This window comes from Chrysochloris asiatica, unplaced genomic scaffold (assembly GCF_000296735.1).
Source record: "Chrysochloris asiatica unplaced genomic scaffold, ChrAsi1.0 scaffold00015, whole genome shotgun sequence".
Taxonomy (NCBI): domain Eukaryota; kingdom Metazoa; phylum Chordata; class Mammalia; order Afrosoricida; family Chrysochloridae; genus Chrysochloris; species Chrysochloris asiatica.
In genome coordinates this window covers 16,154,708-16,173,435 of record NW_006408533.1, presented here as the reverse complement: position 1 = coordinate 16,173,435, position 18,728 = coordinate 16,154,708, and the positions used below count along the sequence as shown (strand labels likewise).

The following is an 18,728-nucleotide window of genomic DNA, read 5'->3' as shown; positions in this document are numbered from 1 at the left end:
TTCTTCCTCCAGTCATGAAGTGAGGATCCCTGGTGGCCCAGTTGGGTAGGTGTTGGGCTGCTAATTGAAAGGTCAGTGTTTCAAACCCACCATGGGAGAAAGATGAGGCTGTCTGCGTTGTATAAAGATTTTCAACTTTGGAAACTCTGTGGAACAATTCTGCTGTATCCTACAGGGTCACTGTGAGTTGGCATTCACTTGATAGCAGTGAGTTTGGTTTTGGTAGACCATGAGGTGAGGATGATGTCTTGCTTACTTTATATACATCATCAGGAAAGATCAGTCATTGGAAAGAACATTATGTTTGGTAAAGTGGAGGGTCAGTGAAAACATTCTGACATGTTAGCTTCGACAGTGGCCTCAAACATACAGACGACTGTGCGGACATGGTGCAGGACTGGGCAGTGTTCTATTCTCTTATAAATAAGGTTGTCATGAAACAGAGCTGACCTAACAGAAACTAACAACAACCCTGAATTACTCAGGGAAATATTTTCTGAATGCTTACTAACTGGTACTGTTCTGTGCCCCAGAATCCCTTGAGACAACAAACAAAAACCTGTCACTGACAAAGGCCAATGCTATAGATCCTCAACATCCATGGAATCATTTTATAAATCTCAGAGAAAGTACCTATTGATATTTGAAAATCTGGTTTAGGAAAGTACGCTTTAAATCTTTTCTCTTCGTAGTATGCATTGTGGTGCCCTTTTTTATTCTTTTCTTTTTTTTAACAGGTGTACAAATGCGCCAGACTGCAAAGCCATTTGAACTGAAAGGTCGGCAGTTCAAGCTCACCAGCGGCTCCTTGGAAACCCTATACGGGGTTGCTATGGGTCGGAACTGACTCGACGGCACTACACAACACAACAACAACAATTTATTGATAGCAATTACAATAACCAGCAGTGCAAAACTTCCTTTAATAAATGTGATTTTTCCATCACCAATAACCCTTGCTTCACCCTCCTTCCCACCTCTGGTAACCACTAATAACCTTAGGTCTCTCTATATTTGCCTTTTCTTGTCTTTTTATATAAGTGATGTCATACAATATTTGTGGCTTCCCTCAGTATAAACTATTCTCCTACTGTCTGAGTAGTATTCCATTGTGTACTTGTACCCCATTTTGTTTATACATTCATCTGCTGCTGGGCATTTCAGTTATTTCTACCATTTGGATATTGTGAATAGTGTTGCAATGAACATCAGTGTCTTATTGAGATTACTTCCAAATCTTTTGAGTATGTGCCTAGGAGTGGAATTTCCTGGCATGGCACTGGAAGACAAGCACTGGACTGCTAACTGCAAGGTCAGTGGTCCAAGCCCACCAGCTGCTCCCAGGAAAACCTGTACGGAGTTACGATGACTAGGAAGCCACTTGATGGCACCACCACCACTAATGTATCTCTGCTTTTAGCTTTTGAAGAAGTGCTGCCCTGTTTTCCATAATGACTGCACCATTTTGGAATCCTCCCAGCAATGGATAAGGGTTCCAGTTTCCTCAATGGGTGGTATCTTTCTGAGGTGAAATATTAACACTACATAATTCTTACAATCAATCTAACTTTTTTTTGGTTTAGGTTTAGGCTCATAGGAGGAAGTCAGAATAAATACGTTACAATATAATTATTCTACAACTGAAAATGATCTACAGGTTTAAGTTTATTTTGTTTTGTTTTGCAAAGCTTCTACTAAACTATCAGAAAGAATGGAAACCACTAAGGATATGCTATAATCTATCATTGATGTTGATGCAAAGAGTTACCCAAATTTTCTTTAAATGGGGGGAAAAGGGAAACAGCATGGAGGAGAGTATTAATAGCTCGCAATTGTGAGAAGTATATATTTATTTTTCAAAGCAATTTCAAATCCATTAACATTACCATTAATAAATCAGTTGGAGTCCTGGTGTGGCGCTGTAGGATAAGCAGTGGACTGGTCAACAGTTCAAATCCACCAGCTGCTCTTGAAAACCTTATAAAGGTTTGCTACGAATTAGAACCGACTCGATGGAATACAACAATAGTGAATAAATAGTATATGTATTTTTCCCTTGTCCCCAAGGCATCAGTATTTGAAATATCAGAACTTATATTCTAAAAATATGTAGCTGCTTTAACTATGTATAAAGCAATGTATAGGACCTTGGTATCGCAGCACTTACAGCGCTCAGATGCTAACCAAAACTTTGGTGGTTTGAACCCACCAGTTGCTCCATGGGAGAAAGATGCCACATTCAACTTCTATAAGGACTTAAAGTCTTGGAAACCACACGGAGCAGTTCCATTCTCTTCTAGGGTCCATGTGAGTCTGAGTCAACTCAATGGCAGTAGGTTTGGTTTTTATATTAATGTATGAATAAAGGAGCTTTGGTAGCGTAGTGGTTACGAATCGGGCTGCGAACCTTAAGGTCAGCGGTTCGAAACTACCAGCCGCTCCACGGGAGAAAGATGAGGCTTTCTACTCCCGTAAAGATTTACACCCTCGGAAACCCTGTACAGGGTCGCTATGAGTCGAAACCGACTTGACGGCACTTAACAACAACAACAATATACGCCTAGCATCAGTTGCATTGATACAATATTAAGTGGCGCTATCATGGGGACTGTGAAATGAAAAAGGGACAATATAGAAAAGTCAGACTGACTCAGGTCAGTGACATCCAACTGAAAGATACTCTGGGAGGGTGGTATAGGAATACACGAGGGGGTTCAATAAATTCATGGAAAGCAGAACGTTTTTCCAGTCCTCTTATAAATAAACCATTTCTGATCTGCTCTCATCTAGGCTTTCTCTACAAATAATCATGAAATTTAAATTGATAAATGCATCAACCTTTTGTAATATAGTCATATTTTCAGCTCACGTTGGACAAAGTGCTCCTTCTACAATTACCTCTTTTCTGAATCCAGAGGATGAGGAGAATCACCATGTTATATGTTCTAACTGTATCTTACTTTATCTCCTGCTAGAAAACATTTTAGCTTTGAAAGTCTTGCCCCATTCAAGAATTATTTTTCAGTGACAAATCCATTAGCTGTTTTTCTCCTTGACCTTGTCTCTGTTATGGTACAAGAGTAGAAAATGTCTCTGATTTTTTTCCAGTACTCTTCTAGATTTGTGCAATAGTCTTTGTCCTCTTGGCCACTGACACACTTTACGAGGAAGATTGTAGCAAAGTTCTAATAGCAAAAAATAGTAAAAGAGGCATTTAAAAATTGCCATGGAAAGTTGTTGGATGCTGTTTATAGAAACTGTATGTACAACAGAACAAAACACTGCCCAGTCCTGCACCAACCTCACAATTGTTGTTACGTTTGAGGCCATTGCTCTTGCAATTCATTACGTCTGGTGTCTTTTTCATTTTCAGTGTTAATTTGGAATTGTTTAATATTTAAGAAATATTATTTATGCATTTATACTACAGTCTTAATTTCTTAAAACATGACATTTATTCTTCCATGCATTTGATTGAATACAATTAAAAAACAAACATATTTATTTAACAATGTTTTTATTGCGTCTTGTGTTTACACCAGTGATGATCAAATGTGGATTTGAAAACCAGTCTGGAAAGTAGCTGCCACTGCTTCAAGGAGAAATAAGCAAACAAGGATTAAGTAGTAATTTTTTTTTTCTTTTAATAAAGCTAAATTTACTCATCTTTAAAAGAATGCCTTTTATTCTGAGATTATTGATACTTTTGTATGCGTGTTAAAATACTTTCTCTTAGGAACGTGTTGGGAGAGTGGGAACATTTGAATAAGAACTATAAATGAAATAATACTCTACATAAATGTTTACTCTACTGAATCAGATAATGGCACCAGCTCAAGAAAGACATGATGATCTACTTTTAACAGGGCATAGTCTTGGAAGCCCATGGACTACAGTTCTATTCTGAAGCTCATGGGGTTGTTATGAGTTGAATTGATTCAATGGCAATTGTTTTCTTGTATTGTTTTGTTTTTTACATGACTATGTGTTGTGCTGTAGGGTAAGCACTGGATCACAAGGTCATTTTTAACTCCAAGGCCAGCAGTTCAAACTCACCAGTTACTCCTTGCAAGCACTATACAGGGATGCTATAAACTGGAACCAACTGATGGCACTTGACAACAACACAATATAAGAGAAGGAACTCCTGGTGTGGAGCTCTAGGATAAGCACTGGACTGTGAATCAAAAGATTGGTGGTTTGGCGGTTCAAACCCACCAGATACTCCTTGGAAACCCTAAATAGGATTCCTATGAGTTAGAACTGAAATGACAGCACTTAATAACAACATATGAAAGAATATTTTTATTCTTAAAAAATTTGCTAAAATATTTAGGAGTGAAGAGTAATGAGATCTGCAACTTATTCTGAAATGGTTCAACAAAAATATAGATGCAATTTGCATATATAGACACTTTATAGAAATAAAGAAGGATGTGGAAAAATGTGACTCACTAGATGAAAGGTAGAAAGAAATTCATTGCATTATTTTACAACTTTTTGGTACGCCTGAAATTTTTTTAAAAATAAAAACTTAAAATATATACTGTCATTTATAAAACAGGTGATATTTTTAAAAAATGTCATTGTATGGCAAAAATTAAGTACTCTATTTTATGTTATTTCTTAAAATAATAATAAAAAAAACTTGTCTATGAAATTCAAAGTCTGGAAAACACAGGCATGCAGCACAGGTTACAATTTTATTTTTACTTGAGAAAAACAAAAAAATAACTATATTTACAAGTTTTCTCAAATAATTTTAGATGCATTGATAAAAATGTTGTCTTCTATAGAATATGATGCCTAGTTCTTAAACAAGGAATGCTGTTGGCAAGTTCCATTGAGGCAGTTCTAACTCATAGCTACCCTGTATAGGAGTGAGTCTCAGGAGTGGTTGGTGGGTTTGAACAGCTGACTTTGTTTTAGTAGTCCAGTGCATCTCCTATAGTGCCACACCAGGACTAGCTATGGAAAATTGTACTTGTTTTTCCTTTAGATTTCTAGTGTGAGGTTAGTTGTTTCCCAGTTTCAGTAAATGTTTTCATCATTATAACAGATGGTATTCTCTTTGCAGATACAGTTCTTTAGCTGTCTTAATAACACTTGTCTCTAGCTTTACAGTTCATCCAATCATCCCAGAAACATCTGTTTAGTTCTGTTATATTTTAAGATACTAGAAGCAAATAATGAATTGGGTAGCGTTCTTGTCCTCAGGTAAGGGACAAGGCGACTTAAGTTCAAAGCAATGAAGGTGAACATGTAATAAAGACAAGAAGATGCAATATAGGGTATAACTGAGGAGAAGGCCAGCTCTATCTGTGAGAGATGATCACCCTGAAAAATTTCGCTTGGAGATGGCATCCAATACAGGAGGGGAGATTCTGGGAACATGGGTTGTTCAAAGTTTAGTGCTGATCCTACAGTGCTACAGTAGAATACTGTTTAGTATTTAGTAAGTTTTCAATAAATAATTGTTTAATTAGTACATGCCTATATGCATGCATGAATGAAAATATATGGGTTATTAACTAGACAAATACATTTGAGAGTCTGTCATATTCAAGGCATGGGATAAGTCAGTCTGACATCAAGCCCACACGAGACTTACATTTTGCAATATGCATGCAGTGGGAAGAAGTACAGTCTTTATTTAAGTCGTGCTACTTCTGTGCTCTCTGACTGAGAAACACATCGAAATTCATGGGTTGAACCAAACCATCTTCTAAGGTCCATTCCAACTTAAATCTTTTATGGCTATAGGCTGGACAATACTGTAGTTGTATGCAGTCAAGTTGGTTCCAATTCACAGTGACCTTATGACAGAGTACAACTTCCCTCTATGGTTTTCTAGGCTGAAATCTTAAAGGGAGTAGATTGCGGGTCTTTTCTCCTGTGGAACGGTTGGTGGATTTGAACCACTGACCTTTCCGTTGGTGCTGTGTGCTTAACCATTACACCTCCAGGGCTCCTTACATAGCATTTTGTTGTTGTTGTTAAGTGTTGCCGAGTCAGTTCTGACTCATAGCGACTCTGTATAAAGTCTCCAAGGAGCAGCTGGTGAGGTTGAAATGCTGACTTTTTAATACCTTTGCAGAAAAACAAGATGTGAAGCTTATTTTTAAAGATTGGCATATAGAATTATTAGACACAAAGATTAAGAAATAAACAGATTCCTTTATTAAGGTACATTGTAAAATTAAACACGTGATGGTTTTTAATGACTAGTAAAAAATGTCTTAGCTTTTTAGGTGCTGGTTTTGTTGATCATGTGTATCCTAAATCTAGTGAAGATAGTGCAAATAAAGAATGTGAACTGTGTTAAAGATTTTCCCAGTGAAAGATTTTGTTTATTGTTTAGAAATCACTGTTGCCTTTCCTCTGTACCAAAGGAAAGAATAAAATATAAAGACTCTTCCTCCAAGTCACAGCCACTCTATGTGTGGGCTTAAAAATGAAAGCATGCGCAGTGGAATATTTGTGACAATTAAGAACAACATGAATCTGCAAACACTGCATACAACGGAGGACCCTGGAGGACGTTATGCTGGGTGAAATTAGTCAGTCACAAAGGGACAGATATTGTATAAGACCACAAGATTGGCAGTTCAAGCTCACCAGTCGCTCCTCAGAAACCCTATACAGGGTTGCTATGGGTCAGAACTGACTTGACAGCACTTAACAACAACAACAACTACTGTAAAAAGTCAAGAAAAGGTTTTCAGGCTATAATAAACATTCTATGATGATTGCCAGGGGTGGGAGGGAATACTGCCTAGAGTATGTTGTTGTTATTGTTATGTGACGTGGAGTCGGTTCCGACTCATAGCGGCCCTGTACAGGGTTTCCAAGGCTGTAAATCTTTATGGGAGCAGAAAGCCTCATCTTTCTCCTGTGGAACAGCTGGTAGTTTTGAACTGCTGAACTTGCGGCTCGCAGCCCAATTCGTAACCACTACTCTACCAGATACATGTTAATTTGGGTGATAGGAAAAACATTAAAAAAAAAATAATAAATTCGTTTGAGAAAGATAGCAGTACACATTAAATACAGCAGTGTGAGCAAAGCACCCAGGGCAATACATGGCACACAGGAATAAATAAAGAGAAGCAAGCAAACATGAGCAGCTTATGGTGGCTAAGGACCATTGACTGGCTAGACAGTGTTGGGTTTTATTAAAGGTCTCAGACACACTTACTCCCTGGGGTTACCTGGGTCACCTCTCTTACCTGAGGAGGCGGAGTTCTGCCAGCAGCGTAGGATTTTGTTGGGCCTTCTCTGGGGTGGGCTGAGAAGCCTGTTCATGCTCTAGCCGCAGCCTTTGTATCTCCTGTAAGATTTCTCTTAGGAAAGAGAGGAAGGGAAAAGCCAGGGTCAGTTCACTTTAGATACTGACATTAGAGCAGATCAGGGCCACTAGGGAAAGAAGGGCTCGTCCTATGTTTAAGGGTAGAATCGACCTTCACTAACCAACAGACTCATTGTGTTTGCGATGGTGGCTATTTGATGCTACGCGTATACTCTCCAGTACGTACAAACCATAAAGGTTCTGAAGTGTGCACCAAGCTGAGAATTATTTCCAGTATCCAGTCTCTGTTGTTGTTAAGTGCTGTTGAGTTGATTCTGACCTATAACAACCCTGTATAGGGAATCTGAGGAGCGGCTGGTGAGCTTGAACTGCTGACTTTGTGGTTCAAACCAACTTTGCAGTCCAGCGCATTAACCCACAGTGCCACATCAGAACTCCTAGAAGGGCACAAATGGCTAAGGGCGAGGTTACTATCTGAGAGGTTAATGGTTTGAACCACCCACAGGTGACTTAAAGAAAGGCTGGAGATCTGCTTGAATTAAAACGATAGAGTAGAATTCTACTCTATAACACATGGGTTACCGTGAGATGTTTTTGTGTCTCTATGGGGTCCTGGTATGGTACTATAGGATAAACACTCGTGAACTGTAAGGTTGGTGGTTCAAATTCACAAGCCACTCCTTGGAAACCCTATACGGGGTCACTATGAGTCTGAAACGACTTGATGGCACTTATCAACAACAATAGGATCCTAGTGCAGGATGAGTAACTGGACTGCGAATTGCAAGGTCGGTGGTTCAAACCCACCAGCTGCTCCTTGGAAACCCTATACAGGGTCACTATGAGTTGGAATCAACTTGATGTCACTTAGCAACAACAACATAGCTAGTAACAGAAGCCTTAGTGTTGAAGTAGTTAAAGTACTCAACTGCTAATTGACAGGTCAGTGGTTTGAACCCACTAGCTGCTCCATGGGAAAAAGATGTAGTAGTGTGTTTCCATAAGGAACCCCTAAGGGGAAGTTCTACTCTGTCCTATAGGGTTGCTATAAGTAGGCATGAATTTGATGGCAGTGGTTTTCTTTTCTTGTTTTTTGATATAATAATAGTATAACTAAGTACTGTAATGCTATGGTAACGTGTTCCTCTTAGAAGAGTACACTTTGTAGGAGATAAAAATGTATGTTCCTGTAATTTATGTTCATACTCTGACACAATAAAATACCTGCACCTACTGAGTAAAGAGGTGCTTTGAGGGAAAATAAGGATAAATGACACTCATTTCCCCAAACTAAATAACTCCATTTCAAGAATGAAATTCCTTTCCCAGAATTTATCTGAGAATCCTCTAGTTAGGCAAAACTCCTTTCTCTTTTAGCTCAACATTTTCAGTCTTAACTATGGATGTCAATGAGGGTACCCTTACAAGGAAAGTGATTTTAAAAGGAGCCCTGTAATTGAGTTTGTAACACAGAGCACTATTGGAATGACCTGTCTCGGGTGAGGCATGTCAGTCTATTACTGATGATGGTCTGGGATGCACTACCCCTTGGTGAACATCAAGCTGGCCACAAAGGGATGTGACCTGGGCCAGGCAAATTATCCCTGAGTGACTCAGGAGCCATTAAGCAAGGTTACAAGTCACTTATTCTTGTGTGTGTGCATGTGTGGAGTGTCAGTCTCCAGTAAAATGCACAAGAGCCAACTAAGACAGAACAAAGAACCTGGGATGAAAGGTAGGCTGGGAATGCCAGGGGGAATGGCTGGCTGTCCACTTGAAAGGCTGATTTATAATCGCCTACTTCACTAATTGGCACCACTCAGAAGGCTAACTGCCAATAAGTCATTCATTACACTTACTATGGGTCTGACGAGAAGGCTTTCAGGCCCTAACTCCTGCCCCCTTTTTAATTTTACTCCCTTGGTGTTATATGTTGGAAACCTTCCTACAAAAGAAATATTCCATGGAAAAGAGGGAACTGCTCTGGCTAAAGAAGGGGTAGGCCCCTGTGCTGCTTCTAACTCTTCTCCCCCTTCTTTAATATTCTCTATGAGGCACCACTAAAGGCCCCCAGAACTCCAAAGATCTCAGCCTGAAAGCCAGTGTGCAGGGCTAGCATCCTGATAGTCTCTGACTCCTGCTAGTTCTTGTCGACTCTAAGGACAGAACCATGACAGATTTAGCTCAAAGCAACAAAGAGAGAAGTAGTTTTGGTCAGAAAAAGTAACGATAAGAGATGTACCATGCTTTGGATGCTTAGTCACTACCCAGAATCTGAGCTGTCTTATTGAATCTTATTTTATTGAATCATTGCACCAATAATTCTATTACATGTTGTTGTTAAGTGCCGTCAAGTCAGCTCCAACCCATAGTGACCCTGTATAGGGTTTCCAAGGAGCAGCTGGTGAGCTTGAACCACTGGCCTTGTGGTTCAAACAACTTTGCAGTTCAGCGCATTAGCCCACAGCGCCACATCAGGACTTTTCTATTACATGTAGGATATTAATATTATCTCTATTTCATGGGTGAGGAAAGCATGGTACAGACAAGTTAAATCACTTGCCCAAGTCCAACAAGTAAGCGGTAGAGATGGTTTGAACCAGGCTGGCTAACTCTGCAGCCTGTATATATCAGCTTACCTCGGTCTTTGCTCTGACAGTAATGGCCTAGGCAGGCTGTGGCTTGTACAGTGTAATTTGAAGAGCTTTGCTACTCCTAATAACTCTGATGTGTTCCTCCAAGTTTTCAAGAATTTCTTCATGGGTGCTATTGTTATTAAATGTCATTGAGTCAGTTCCAACTTATAGCAACCCTGTATAGAGTTTCCAAAGAGCAGCTGGTGGATTTGAACTGCCGACCTTGTGGTTAGCAGCCCTGGGCTGATAAGGAAGCCTTATCTTCTAAAGGTTATTGCTGAAATGTCTGTGAATACCTAGGTAGACTGAGGCCTGACATGGCTGTGAGGAGCTCAGTCCTCCCCTTAAGCTCAGAGATTTGATTATTGGGTTAATTATCATCCTGGAGATCATGGAGCCCAGAAAGTGAGTTTCCATGGTGTAGGGAGCTTTTGGGATGTGGCTGTGGGTTCCTTGGAGAGCATGCAGCTGCCAGCTTACAGAAGAGTTCAGCATGGAGTAGATGCTCATCAGGATGAGATGGGGAACCCGAGGGCCACAAATGAATTCAGAGATAGGATGACACTCTCCTTCTGGCACAGCTTCTCATCCGATTATTTTTTTGTTCTCTGGTGCTAAAAATGACCAGAAAGCACAATCCCAAAATGTCCAGGAAAAGAAGTAATTGTGGTACCATGGCACAGCCCGAGCAGCCAGTACATTCACGGCCCTTTCTGTTTGTTTTGCAATTAGAAATAGATGCACATGGTGAAGTCCTGATTTTCACTTATGGGCTCTACCCTATGTTTGAGTGGAAGCCGAGGACTGGGAGGCAAAACAAAGTTCTCCAGTGAGGTAGAAGAGTAGGGTTGACATGGCGAGTTTCAGCTTTGTCTTCTCCATCTAAGGGAACATTTAGGGTTGATCCTGAAACTTGTGGAAATGCAGGCCAAGCTTGACTTCCTTTTTTTGTTATTGTAAAAATGACTCTCCTTAGTCTTGACATTCTATGCTTTATTCTCCACCTTGAACCTCTTATTTGGAGTCCTGGTGTGACTCTGTGGGTTAATGCTCTGGACTGCAAGGTCAATTTGAAATGCAAGATCAGTGGTTCAAGCTCATCAGCTGCTCCTTGGAAACCCTATACAGGGTCACTATGAGTAAGAACCCACTCAATGGCATTTAAGAACAAAAACAACAACCACTTCTTACTTTGGAGTCCTGGTGTGGCACTGTGGGATAATGCACTGGACCACAAGATCAGTTTGAACCACAAAGTTGGCTCAAATTCACCAGCTGCTGGTGATAAATCCTATACGGGGTCGCTATGAGTCAGAACTGACTTGATGGCACTTAACAACAATAACAATAGGTTATCAGGGTGGAGGGTGTTGGCTCTGTAGTATAAGCATGGAACTGAGAACCATAAGGTTGGCAGTTTGAACCCACCAGTCATTCTGCAGGAGAAAGATGAGGATTTCTGCTCCTGAAAAGATTTGAAGTCCCAGATACCTTTTATAGGGTCCTTATGAGTTGGAATCAACTCAGAGGTACTTATCAACAATAACAAGAAGAAGTTATTAATGAGACACTAGCTATAAGGAGCTCTTGTAGTTTAGTGGTTACAAGTAAGGCTGGTAACCCCAAGGTCAGCAGTTCGAATCTACTGGTTACCCTGCAGGAGAAAGATGACTTCTGCTCTTATATAGATTTACAGTTATGAGTTGGAACAGACTCGACGGCACACAACTACCACCACCACCACAGTTAACAGCTGCTGTCATTTCAATTCTGCTGCCTGGAGATCCCACATGAGCCACAGTAGAGGTGTACTCTATAGGCTTTTCAATGGCAGAGTTTTCAGAAGTAGGAGGTACTTCAAAAAGTTCTTGGAAAAATTCCGCTATCTTTTAATTCTGTTTTCCACAAACTTATTGAAGCTCCCATGGAGATTCCCAGACCTGTCTTTTGAAGTACTGCTAAGTGGACATGGATCATCACGCTTTTGGTTAGTAGTTGAGCATGTTAACCATTTGCTCCATTCAGGACTACACGTTCTGATTTAGAAAGCTAGCATGTCTAAAAAGTCTTACCTGTTCTTGTTTTCTAGTTCTGCAATCAGCTGCCTTTGTTGCTTATTTGCATCGATGGTGAAGGAGATGTCAGGCGCATTTCTCTGCTGACTTGGCTGCTGTAAGAGATGTAGTTTACACTATTTAATATTGGGGAATGTGCACCATGTGTGTTTGGGAAGACAAGAATCATGAGATACGCAGACAAAGAAAGGTAACCATTCCTTCCCAAACAACGTAAAATCAAATCACCACTCTCAAGAATGGCCATTGCTGCAGATCTGGAGCACATATAGACCAAGGAAAGCAGAACAGAAGTCTTTGGCAGGCAAATACACAAAGCATGGTGGTGGTAGTGATGTGTCCTAGAGTCGGTTCCCACTCATAGCAACCCTGTACAGGGTTTCTGAGGCTGTAAATCTTTATAGGAGCAAAAAGCCTCATCTTTCTCCCAAGGAACAGCTGGTAGTTTCGAACTGCTGACCTTGAGGTTTGCAACCTGATTTGTAACCACTACACTGCCAGAGCTCCTTACACAAAGCATAGGAAAAGTTATTTTTCAGTTTTCTGACTTGAAGTCTTTGGGAAGCTGTTTTATTTCTGTCTGGTTGGATGGAATTGTTCTCTTCCTTATAGCTGGGTTTGAAAAAAAATTTTTTTTTTCTATTGAGAAAAATCTTTCTCTAGAATTACTATTCAGTTAGTATAATACTTCACTTAAAATACCATAGGTGTTAAGTTACAGTTAGTAAGATTTTCTTTTCTTTTTTTGGTCAACATATTTTTGTGCATTTCTTCATTCATATGTAATTCATATGTAATCCATCATGCTTAGTCATGCAGTCAGCTCTAAGGGTACAAAGGTAAGCCAAAAAGTTAATTACAAAATCGTAAATTAACTTTTCTGGAATATGTAGTCTTTGCAATGTTATCCATAGCTTGTCATGATCCACACAGTTGAGAGCATTTGCATAGCCAATAAGGCACAAGTAAACATCGTTCTGGTATTCTCTGCTTTCAGCCAAGGTCCATCTAACATCAGCAATGATATCCCTCATTACATGTCCTCTTTTGAATTTGGTTTTAATTTCTGGCAGTTTCTTGTTGATGTACTGTTACAACCATTTTTTAATTGCTTTCTGAAAAATTTTACTTGCATATGATATTAAATGATACTGTTCAATGGTTTCCACATTCCATTGAGTCACCTCTCTGGAATAGGCACAAATATGGAACTCTTCCAATCAGTTGGCTAGGTAGTTGTCTTACAAATTTCTTGGCATAGATGAGTGAGCACCTCTAGGACTTCATCAGTTGATTGAAAGATTTGTATTCCATCAATTCCTGGAGCCTTGTTTTTTGCCAATGCCTTCAGCTTGGACTTCTTCCTTGAGTATCATCAGTTCTTGATCATATGCTGTCTCTTGAAATAGTTGAACATCAACCATTTCTTTTTGGTACAGTGACTCTGTGTATTCCTTCCATCTTGTTTTGATGTTTTTTCCATCAGTCAATATTTTGCCCATAGAATCCTCCTATGTTTCAAATCGAGGATTGAATTTGTTTCTTTAGTTATTTTACCTTGAGAAATACTGATGTGTTCTTCCATTTTGGTGTTCTAACTCCAGGTCTTTGCACATTTCATTTTAATACCCCACTTTGCCTTCTCAAGCTATCCTTAGAAATCTTCTGCTCAGCTCTTTGACTTCCTCATTTCTTCCAGTCACTTTAGCACCTATGTGCTGGAGAGTAAGTTTCAGAGTCTTATCTATTTTGGTCTTTTCTTTCTTTGCTGTCTTTATAATGCTTTCTTCTTGTATGATGTTCTTAATGTCATCCCACAGCTTTTCTGGTCTTTGGTTATTTGTGTCTGACACATCAAATGTGTTCTTGAGATGGTCAGGTGGGATATGTTCAAGGTCATATTTTGGCTCTGGTGGACTTGTTTTAATTTTCTTCAATTTCAGCTTAAACTTGCATATGAGCAATTGATGGTCTGTTCCACAGTCTTCCCCTGGCCTTGTTTTGGCTGATAATATTGAGGTTTTCCACAGTCTATTTTCATAGATATAGTCAATTTGATGTCTGTATATTCCATCTGGTGAGGTCCATGAGTATAGTTGTCTTTTATGCTGCTTAAAAAAGGTATTTGCAATAAATAATTCTTTGGTCTTGCAAAATTCTATCATGTGATTCCCAATATCATTTCTATCATGTTTTTCCAACGACGGATCGTTCTTTTTTTTTTTTTTCTTTCTAACCACTGAATTCCAATCACCAGTAATTATCAATTATCTGCACAGTGTGTCTTTGTCTGGAAGCATAGCGGAAGCCTATTCACCACAGTTGATCATGCTGGTATTTGAAAAACTGGTGGCATAGCTTTTAGCATCATAACAACACAGAAGCCATCACAGTGTAGCAAACTGACTGATGTGTTTGGGAGAATCCTAGCAGCAAGACTTTTTGACTTATCTTCATATTTGCAGCCATAGTTTTCTCCATTCTCCTTTAATATATGTATCTGGTAGTACAGTGGTTGCAAATCGGGCTGCTAACCTCAAGGTCAACAGTTTGAAAATACCAGTTGTTCTGTGTGAGAAAAATGAGGCTTTCTGCTTCCGTAAAGATTTGCAGCCTTGGAAACCCTTTGCAGGGTCACTATGAGTCGAAACCAACTCCACAGTACTTAACAACAACAATAATCATATATCATTAATCGTATTGTATACATACACACACATACGTGTGTGTGTATATCCAGTCAAAATTTTTTGTACTACATTTTATAAAAATGTAGTCAGATTCTACACACATTTCTGTGACCTTCTTTCTATATTTCTATAGTGCACAATGGACATTCCTCCAAGTCAATGTTTATTGTTCTTAAAACAAATGAAAAAAGTCACAATCTTGCTATCCAAAAAAAGCCAAGATATAAATATGGAACCTATTGCCCAAGTCAAAAGACATAGAGAAACAAAGCCTGTTCTGTAATGTTCAGAAATTTAATTGAAGCAAAGGTTAGGGTTGAAAAGGCCTGCTTTTCATATGAGAGGGCTTCAAAAAGTCTCTGGAAAAATTCTACTATCGTTTAACTTTATTTTTTCATGAACATTTTGAAGCCCCTGTGTATAATATTTCTGTGATTTTTAATTAATAATTATTTTAATCAAGAAATAGCTTATATTGCTAATGAAGAACTTTAGCTCCTATATTTTGTATCTTAAATGACTTTTTATATCGTGTGTAGATATGACAGCTTTGACCTATGACGTAGGGTTTTCTTTGTGTTTCATAACATCATTTTCTCTTTCATGTATGTTGTTGTTAATTATTATCATGCTGATTTGGACTCATAGCAGCCCCACGTGACCAAGTAGAGCGACTCCATATGGTTTTCAAAACCATAAACTTCACGGGAGCAGATGACCAGGTCTTTTCTCTTGTGGAGCTTCTGGTGGATTTGAACTACTGATGTTTAGTTGGCAGCTGATCATTTAACCATTTCACCAGTTGTATGCCTTCTTTCATGCATACTTTTTATGTATTGGTAAGAAGTAGAACCTTTTCAATACAGTTGTGAATTTGAACCTTTAGTAATAACTACTCAGATGCAACAGCACAAAGATAGTTGTAAACAAAATGGAAGTAAATGACAATGTATGTGTTTCAAAAAAGTTTACTTATAGACAATGACATTTAAATTTAATGTGTCCCAAATTTTATTTCCCCTCTGATTTTTTTCTTTTTCAATCAGTAAATCATTCCCAAAGACATGTTCTACATCCTACTTTGGTAAGTAGTGACTGGGATCTGAAAAGCTCATGAGTGGCTATCTAAGACGCAACTATTGATTTCTCCATGTGAGGAAGAAAGAAGAATGAGGAAAATGGAAGATGCTTGGTATCCACTAATCCAATTGACTAATGGACATATGAACATCAGACTCCATGACTCTGATACCAGAAGAGGTAGATGGTGCCCAGCTACCACTACCAACTGCTCTGAAAGGGATCAGATTAGAAGGTCCCAGATAGAGTGGGAGACAAAGAGGAACAAAACTCAAAACTATAAAAAAGTCAGGGCTTACTGGCCAGAAAGAGACTGAAGTAGCCTGAGACTATGACTCTCGGGCTACCCTTCAGGTCTGGAATGGAACTCATCCCTGTGGCCCAATTTTCAACCAAGTGGTAGATAGGTATTTTAGGGGACCTACAACACTAGTGAGGTATGCTCACCAAGGAATGGTCAACCATTCAAGATCAAAAAAGGCAACATTTACCTACAGACAAAGTTCAGAAGGGTTGGGAAGGAGGTTGGAATGAAAATAAGAACCACAGGGAAGAAGAGGGATAAATGTTACATGGAGGGGATTGCAATTGTTGAGAGGAAACAAAGCATATGATTTGTTGCATGACAAAATGTAAAAAGCATTCTTAGTTCATGGGTCACACAAAAATGGGCTGGAGTTGGCCCGATATAGTTTGTTGACCCATCAAGGGTTAAGAAGTTTATTTTATTTATTTTGTATTTTAATTGATAGATGCCAACAAAAGGGGAAAACCTACACCAAATCATAAACATAAGAAAGAATGCATTTCTTTGGAGACTGAAAATAGACAGAATCTAATTTGGTTTTGGAGTCCTTAGTACGGCACTGTAGGATAAACACTGGACTGCTATATACAATGTCAGCAGTTCAAACCTACCAGCCACTCCTTAGGAATTCTACATAGGGTTGCTATGAGTCAGAACCAACTCCAAAGTACTTAATACTTAACAATAACAACAAAGACTTGTTTTTGAAAAATTATGGATAAGGATTTAAATGTAGTCAATAAAGACAATAAATAATAAATGATAGCACTTAACAACAACAATTATGAGTAATCTATTGAATTGATGACATAGAGACAAATAGAGATGGCACAGCCAGAGAGAGTGAACAAGACACTCACTTATAAAAGACAGATCATCATGCACAAAATGTATTGTGTGGATTTCCTATCCCCTTCCTACCCCCCATTTCTGGGCAGGGTCACAGTGGCCCAGGGGTCACTAATTTTTATGCAACCATGTCTCAATTTTTGATCTTTAAGAAATCCAACATTATATCTTTTTATGGCTTTTTTTGTTTTGTTTTTAAATGTTTTATTATGAATTATGTGATAGTTTACATGGGAGAACATTAGCTTTACATTCATCCTATGGTACCTCATTTCATTGCCATGGTTGCAATCCCCTGCATGCATCATCAACCAACCAAAGGGTATACAGTACAAGCCTGCCCCCTGGTTGTCAGCACACAGCTCCTCTCCCTTTCTGAATCTAAAGTCCCCAGCCACTCCATCTCCTCGTCATGGTCTCTGCCTCCATCTCTGGTGTCACTGCTTCTCTGGGTAGGGTCCCGCTCTCTGCTCTTCTCCCTTGATGGTCCCAGGGACCTCCATAGGCTATGGCTGTTTTATAGCGCAGTGAATCCACAGGATCAGCACTGAATTGTGACCACAGGGTCTGCTGCTCTACAGGAGAACGACGAGGCTTTTGGCTCCCATAAAAGATTCACAGCCTCAGAAACCCTATATATAGGGTCACTAGGAGTCAAAACCGAATCCGCAGCACATAAGAACAACACCACCATGGCTGTTAAAGGTTTACAACATTTTTGTAATTATAAGTTATGGAGATTTTTTAATATTTTTTTTCAAAGAATGGATCTGACTTTCTGATTAGATCTTATTAACAATTTAATCAATTAAAATTTCCACTGAATTCACTGGTTATTTTATTGTATGAAACATTTCAGACTCAAGTCTTGAACTTGAGGACACTGTACTGTTTTAATTTAGGCCAAACTTTCTTACCTTTTGGTGGTGGTGAGTGGTAGTGAACTTAGTGGGGTTGGTTCGGACTCACAGCGACCCTGTGTAGGGTTTCTGAGGCTGTAAATTTTTACAGGAGCAGAAAGCCTCATCTTTTTCCTGTGGAAGGGCTGGTAACTTCAAACTGCTGACCTTGAGGTTAGCAGCCTGACTCATAACCATTATGCTACCAGAGCTCCTTTTTTTACCTTTTAGGCTTTTTTCAAATAAATGTATTGAGTCATTCAATCTTCCATTCAGCACAGTTTTAAAATTTAGCACTTTTTATATACCAGGTGCACCCTGGTGATGTTGTAGGTTAGGTGAGGCTGCTAACCATGAAGTTGGTGGTGGTTCAGCTCTACCAGTTGTTCTGAGGAAGACAGATGAGGCTGTCTGTTCCTGGAAAGATTTCCAGTCTCGGCACCCTGTATAGAGTGGTTACGAGTCAGAATTGGCTTCATGACAATGGGCTGATTTTGTGTTTTAATGTTATTGGTACTGTGGTAGGTATAGTTAAAAAGATACAGTTCTTTTCCTGAAGGATTTTACAGACAGCTATAAAGGGCACAATAACTACTATGGGTAAAGTATGTACAGTGAAATGTGTGAGAGTTAGAATTGGAAGGAATTGCTTATTTTTCCAGGTCTTACAAACTTTCCACCTTGGACACAGTGCACTCTTTCCATTTTCCAATCACTTGTTTCAGTGGCAAATATTTGGATTTTCCTTCTCTGACAGACTTCTGCCATACACGGGTTCTGGCTTTCTCAGGTTTTACTGTACCTGATTTAATAGGTGCACAGAGGAAACATGGTTATATTATTAAGGTAATGAATGAGGAAATGATGGGAAGATGACATTTGA

General features: G+C 39.2%; 1 protein-coding gene across 9 annotated transcripts in view; it reads right to left on the bottom strand.

The window, feature by feature from the left end:
- The window catches only part of DTNA (dystrobrevin, alpha), a 523,318-nt gene that overhangs the window by 32,881 nt on the left and 471,709 nt on the right, over positions 1 to 18,728 (bottom strand). For all 9 annotated transcript variants that reach the window (XM_006835063.1, XM_006835058.1, XM_006835054.1 and 6 more), the window contains 2 exons: positions 12,018 to 12,115; positions 7,230 to 7,343 (listed from right to left, as the gene is read on the bottom strand). In XM_006835063.1, the coding sequence (XP_006835126.1) occupies positions 7,230 to 7,343; positions 12,018 to 12,115 (212 nt within the window). The remainder of the gene's footprint in view (positions 1 to 7,229; positions 7,344 to 12,017; positions 12,116 to 18,728) is intronic.